The following is a 6,336-nucleotide window of genomic DNA, read 5'->3' on the forward strand; positions in this document are numbered from 1 at the left end:
AAACAAGTTGTCATTGATGCTGGTTCACTGCAATACGCCAATACTTAGTGGTTAAATAAGTGATTTGTCCCATCAAAGCTACTCCCATCAACAATCAACATAATCCCAAGATCCAGATCTACTCCCATCTGCAATGCAAATCCCCTTTCTGAATCGCCATGTGCAAGGCATGCAACCGTACTTAATCTCTTAAACAAATGGTGATGCAGATCGTTCCAGCCCATTTTGGTGGTTTTGAATTTTGATCAAGCAAGCACAAAAAAGGCCAGGGTAGAAGTGGGGGAGAAAAAAGGGTACGATCCCAACGATCTCCCTCCATTTTCCTCCCTGGTGGTGGTGGACTCCCCTGGCAGTGGCAGGCCGCTTCTCTTCCCCACCGCGACCACGAGCTCCCACCAACCGATCCCCTCCACCCGCTGGCCGCTGCCGGCCTCACTGCTCAGCTCAGGAGTAACCCACACTCCAGCTCCACTCCCCGACCGACACCCCGCCACGCCGCGTTCTCGTTTCCGCGGCGCCGATCGCGACTCACCACCCCACCGCGACACCGATCTCCCGCCTTCCCTCCCCTCCCCGCCTCGCTGTCTGTCGGCGCCCACCGAACCCAACCACCCCAAATCCCGCGCGCCCCTAATCCCCAACCGAACCCGCACGCACTCCACCACTCCACCCCGCCCCGCAGATCCACTCCGCCGACGAGACGATGCCCGAGATGCTGGTCCAAGACCGCGTCTTCCCGGACGGCGGGAGCAAGCCGCCCACCTCCCCGCGCGCCGCGCCGGGGTCCGACAGGCGCCACCCGCGCCCCTTCGCCAAGAGCCTCGACTTCAGCAACTGGGCCTCCGACAACTCCTCCAGGCTGCTCCTCATCCTCTTCGCCCTCGCCTCCGTCGCCGCCGTCTTCCTCCTCCGGGGCGCCGGGCCGGACGCCGCCGCGCTCCTCTGCCTCGACCGCTCCCACCCCTCCTCCGCGCCCACCACGCTCCCCTACCCGGACGTCGCCTGGTCCAAGATCCGCCCCCTCGCGATCCCCTCCTCCGCCCCGTTCGCCACCTTCCGCGCCGCGAGGTGGATCGTCGTCTCCGTCTCCTCCCCGCCTACCGCCGCCCTCGCGGCCCTCACCCGCGTCAAGGGCTGGCAGCTCCTCGCCGTCGGCAACTCGCACACGCCCACCGACTGGGACCTCAAAGGCGCCATCTTCCTCTCCCTCGACCTGCAGGCGCAGCTCGGCTACCGCTCCGTCGACTTCCTGCCCTACGCCTCCCACGTCCGCAAGACCGCCGGCTACCTCTTCGCCATCCAGCACGGGGCCAAGCTCATCTTCGACGCCGACGACCGCGCCGAGGTGCCCGGCAACGATCTCGCCAGGCATTTCGATGTTGATCTCGGATCTGGGATCGCCGACCACCCCGTCATGCTCCAGTACAGCCACGCCGACCCCAACCGGACCGTGGTCAACCCCTACGTGCACTTCGGCCAGCGGTCCGTGTGGCCGCGGGGGCTGCCGCTGGACAAGGTCGGGGAGGTGGCGCACGAGGCGTTCTACACCGAGGTCTTCAGTGGCCACCAGTACATTCAGCAGGGGCTGTCTGACGGCCTGCCGGATGTGGATGCTGTGTTCTACTTCACTAGGAAGCCACCGACTGCGCCGTTCGACCTCAGGTTTGATCCGGAGGCTCCCAAGGTGGCCCTGCCGCAGGGACTGATGGCGCCAGTGAACTCCTTCAATACATTGTTCCACACACAGGCTTTCTGGGGCCTGATGATGCCTGTTTCGGTGAGCTCTATGGCGGCGGATGTGATCCGCGGGTACTGGGCTCAGCGCATCTTGTGGGAGATCGGCGGGTACGTGGCTTTCTATCCACCGACTATTTACCGCAAGGATCATGTGCAGGCCTACCCATTCGCCGAGGAGAAGGATCTGCATGTCAATGTTGGCAGGTTGATCAAATTCTTGACTGAGTGGAGATCCAACAAGAGGGCGCTGTTCGAGAGGATTCTTGATTTGAGCTATGCCATGGCTGAGGAGGGGTTCTGGATGGAGCAGGATGTCAGGCTGACAGCTGCTTGGCTGCAGGACCTGCTCGCAGCAGGGTATCGCCAGCCTCGGCTCATGTCGTTGGAGATCGACAGGCAGCGCGCAACCATTGGGGAGGGTGACATGAAGGAGTTTGTGCCCAAGAAGCTGCCATCTGTGCACCTTGGGGTGGATGAGATTGGCACAGTGAACTACGAGATTGGAAACCTGATTAAGTGGAGGAAGAATTTTGGGAATGTTGTGCTCATCATGCATGTTAGTGGGCCCGTAGATCGTGTGGCCCTGGAGTGGAGGCTGCTATATGGACGGATATTCAAGACGGTTATCATTCTTGCCGAGCAAAGCAATGTAGAGCTTGCTGTTGACCGCTGCGCTCTGTCACACGCGTACAAGTGAGTGATTGATTTGCGTTTATAACTTTTCTCCAACATGATCACTACTTGATATGGAAATGAAACTATCAAACTACATAATGATTAGTATATAATAACTGTGATGTTTATTCAGTCAGATTCAATGCTAATTCTTAACCATTTAATCCGGAGTAGATGATGTTCCTATATCAATTTTCTGAACCCAGGCAAATAGAACTATTTTCCTCAGTTTTCTTTTTTAACAACATTACTGTAGGGGAATCCCCTACCTTGTTGATTTTTTTTTATATTAATATGAAAGGGAATACAAAAGTGTATATAAATACATCAAGGTGGAAAGAAATGGGCGAGAAAGAATGAAAACATTGGGGTACACAAAAATCTTAAGAAGCCAATCAACAATACATAATATTTTCTATTTGACTAAATTTTCTCCTAGTATGCTCCTTGCAGTTCTGTTATCTTGATATTCACACAGTACCACCGTATGTATATCTATTCTAATCATGTTAAAAATATTTTGCATTTTTTCATCAGGTATCTTCCCAAGGTGTTTGGAAGATATGGTGGTGCTGATGGATTTCTTTTCCTCCAAGACCACATGATTCTTAACTACTGGAACCTTCTGCAAGCAGACAAGGAAAAACTCTGGATTACCAATAAGGTTTGTTCCTGATCATGTACGTTCTCTATCAATGCACTTTATAGATTAGGATTCATAATACTTTTTCTTAATGCAGATTGCACATTCTTGGGTTACGGTTCCACTGGAGAGCAATAAAGAGGAATGGTTTGTTAAGCAAGGTGCGATGGTTAAACAGGTCGTTGGTAATTCCCCTGTTCATTTCCAGACCAAATACAAAGAAAGCATGGGCAAAGATAAGATTGTATTCTGTGGCAGCGAACTGTTTTATGTGCCCCGACGGTTTGTTGAGGACTTCGGTGATCTTGTTGGTCTTGTGGGCGATTTGGATCTGCATCATAAGATCGCTGTCCCAATGTTCTTTTTGGCGATGGACTCGCCTGATAATTTTGATTCGGAAGCTCTGGCTGGAACAGTTTTCAGGACCAACCTGGCAGCCAATGAGACATTCTCCAGTATTTATACAGCTCAGTCGCCCGCTGTTTTCCCAGTGAAAGTGATGAACGAGATCGATTTCATAAAGGTGATTCGGCTTATGTCCAAGGGAGACCCTCTTCTGATGGAGTTGGTATAAATATTCATTCCTGTTAGTCGAAATGCAAACATCATCCTTGTGGCAGTGAGGACAGAGTAGACAGCGATAGTTTTGAGTTTTCAGGGAGTTCTCTGTTGTAATTTCATTTATTCTGTAGATGTTACTTTCAAAGGTGTTGTATATTATGTTGTATCAATAGTGACAAGGTTACTGGGGATCAGCTCGGTCCAGCTGTCCTACTGAAAGAAAGGAAGGATGGATACGAGTCTACCAAGGAGAAGAAGAGCTTCAACACGGTCAGCTGTTTTGCAAGAGTTTTGGTGGCTGGTTGTCTATAGTACAGATCCACATTTGAGCTTTCTATTGTATCCTTCAACATTGACAAATGAAAATCAGGCATACTCTCTTAGAGGAACACCTCATGTTTGTATCAACATGCTTTCCTGGGACAGTAGGTTATTCAGAAATCAGAATACAAAACAATTATCTGTCTGGCAGCAGTAACCTTCTGGACTGAGACAAAAAAATGTGTGGATTGCAAAATTTTGTTGTAGCAATTTTATCTTCGTTCTTGCTTTATGAGAGCTGAGCTGTTGTTGTAATCTGGGTAGTTATTTACAATGTCTGTTCTAGAAATTTATTTTTTCTGGAAAATTAGAAGTATTCATTTGTGGTTGAATCAAATTGAAAGAAACACGAAACGCAATGATTAACCATAAAAGCAAAAGTTACATTAAGGTTCTTCAAAGTCGTTGTCTCTACACTTACCTTTTACATCTCAATTTTCCACCAAGACTCATGTGAAAGTTTCTAGAAGATTGTCCTTAAAATTATTCACAAGAACCAATATGGATTTTTAAAAGGAAGAACTATTCAAGACTGTCTTGCATGGGCATTTGAGTTCGTGTACCAATGTGAAAAATCCAGTCAAGAGATTTTATTGATTAAATTAGATTTTGCAAAAGCTTTTGATACTATTGATTATAGTGATATGATTAAAATAATGTAGCAGATAGGCTTTGATGAGAAATGGATAAAATAGATTCAAGCTATTTTTGGTACTGTGAAATTTGTTGTTTTGCTCAATGGAGTACCTAGGAGACAGTTTTTCTGCAAACGTGGTGTTAGACAAGGGGATCCCCTATCTTCTCTTGCTTTTTGTTCTTGCTGCAGATCTGCTCCAATCTGCTATTAACAAAGCTTTCACAGATGCAAGCTCCATTTTCTCACACATACCAGATGAATTTTCCTGTAGTTCAATATGCTGATGATACACTCATAATTATGAAGGCATGCACTGCTCATGTTTTAGCTATGAAAAATATTTTGCAGAAATATGCAGACTGGCTTGCACATAAATTTTCACAAGTCTTCCCTTATACCAATAAACTTATCCACTCAACAAGCAACTCTTTTTGCTGGACTACTGGGGTGCAATATTGCTACAATGCCTTTTACATACTTAGGCTTGTCACTGGGTACAACCAAACCTTCTGTACAAGATCTTATGCCACTGGTGGATAGAATTGAGAGAAGAGTTTCAATAACTTACTTGATGATGAGCTATAGTGGAAGAGTCACAGTGATTAATTCATTACTCACTTCCATTGAAAATTTCACCATGTGCTCCATCCACAAAACTCCAAAAAATTTAGAGCATGTGGAAAAAAATCAGAAGGCACTATCTTTGGAACAAGAAAACAGAGGATGGAGAGAAGTGTAATTCGCTAGCTGCTTGGGATATGGTTTGCAAGCCAAAGGAAAAAAAGGAGGACTTCACATTTTAAATCTCAAAATACAAAATGAAGGACTTCTACTAAAATAATTGCACAAGTTTTATAACAAATGAGATACACCTTGGGTTCATTTACTGTGGAACACTTATTATACTAGCAAGGTCCCTCACAATATGGCTCCATGTGGATCTTTTTGGTGGCGCACTATTTTTAATCTCTCTCCCATTTTTAGAGGAATTTCTTTAAGTCATATTAATGGTTGACGCACCACTCTTTTCTGGAAAGATAAATGGCTACAGAATATCAATTCAGAAGAATTTCCAAGAGCTTTCTCTTTTAATAAAAATGAAGATATTTCAGTCAGAGTATCGTAATGTGAATATAAGTGTCTTTTTTATAGTATGGTCAATTTTTTTTTCCGATAAAGGATGCTTTATTACTTTCGAGAAGCAATTATATCCAGCCTCTGCATAACCAGGATGCACACAGCCGTTTATGAGTCTTAAGTCCAAAAGATATCAAAACTAAAAAGCTTGGCGGAATACATATCGTAACGATGAATCATATAACGCCTAAGGTGTGGGTGGGGCTTCAATCCGTAGACTATGCTACCACCCATGTAGGGAAAAAGTATCCCTCGCCGTAGCCTCCAACCGTGTACAGACCTCCGTAAATAGGTCTCGGTTCTCCATGCGCTGAAGAGGTAACCACAAACGAAGAATACCTGTACATCTGTAGATGATCTGCAACAAAGAGCAATTTTTATCATTAAAAATCTTGTCATTTCTACTTAGCCAAAGCGCCCAGATAACTGCTAGCGCCCCACCCTAAGAAGCAACTTGAACCTTGAATCTATACCATGAAGCCAATTGCCAAAGACATTGGCCACACTAGTCAGAGGATACAAGGTAGACGCTACTTGGATGACAGACCAAATAGATCTCGCAAATTGGCACCGGAAGAAAAGGTGTTTAATGGTTTCATCCCGATGACAAAAAACACACCGAGTA

General features: G+C 46.6%; 1 protein-coding gene across 1 annotated transcript; it reads left to right on the plus strand.

Annotated features, from left to right (window-relative positions):
- The first annotated feature begins 569 nt into the window (after positions 1-569).
- LOC127315769 (probable glycosyltransferase STELLO2) lies at positions 570-3,810 on the plus strand. The gene is made up of 3 exons (XM_051346226.2): positions 570-2,430; positions 2,950-3,076; positions 3,153-3,810. The coding sequence occupies exons 1-3, from the start codon at positions 704-706 to the stop codon at positions 3,627-3,629; spliced, it is 2,331 nt and encodes a 776-aa protein (XP_051202186.1). The 5' UTR covers positions 570-703; the 3' UTR covers positions 3,630-3,810.
- The last annotated feature ends 2,526 nt before the right edge of the window (positions 3,811-6,336 follow it).

The sequence above is a fragment of the Lolium perenne genome, chromosome 1, assembly GCF_019359855.2.
Source record: "Lolium perenne isolate Kyuss_39 chromosome 1, Kyuss_2.0, whole genome shotgun sequence".
In the NCBI taxonomy this organism is placed as follows: Eukaryota; Viridiplantae; Streptophyta; class Magnoliopsida; order Poales; family Poaceae; genus Lolium; species Lolium perenne.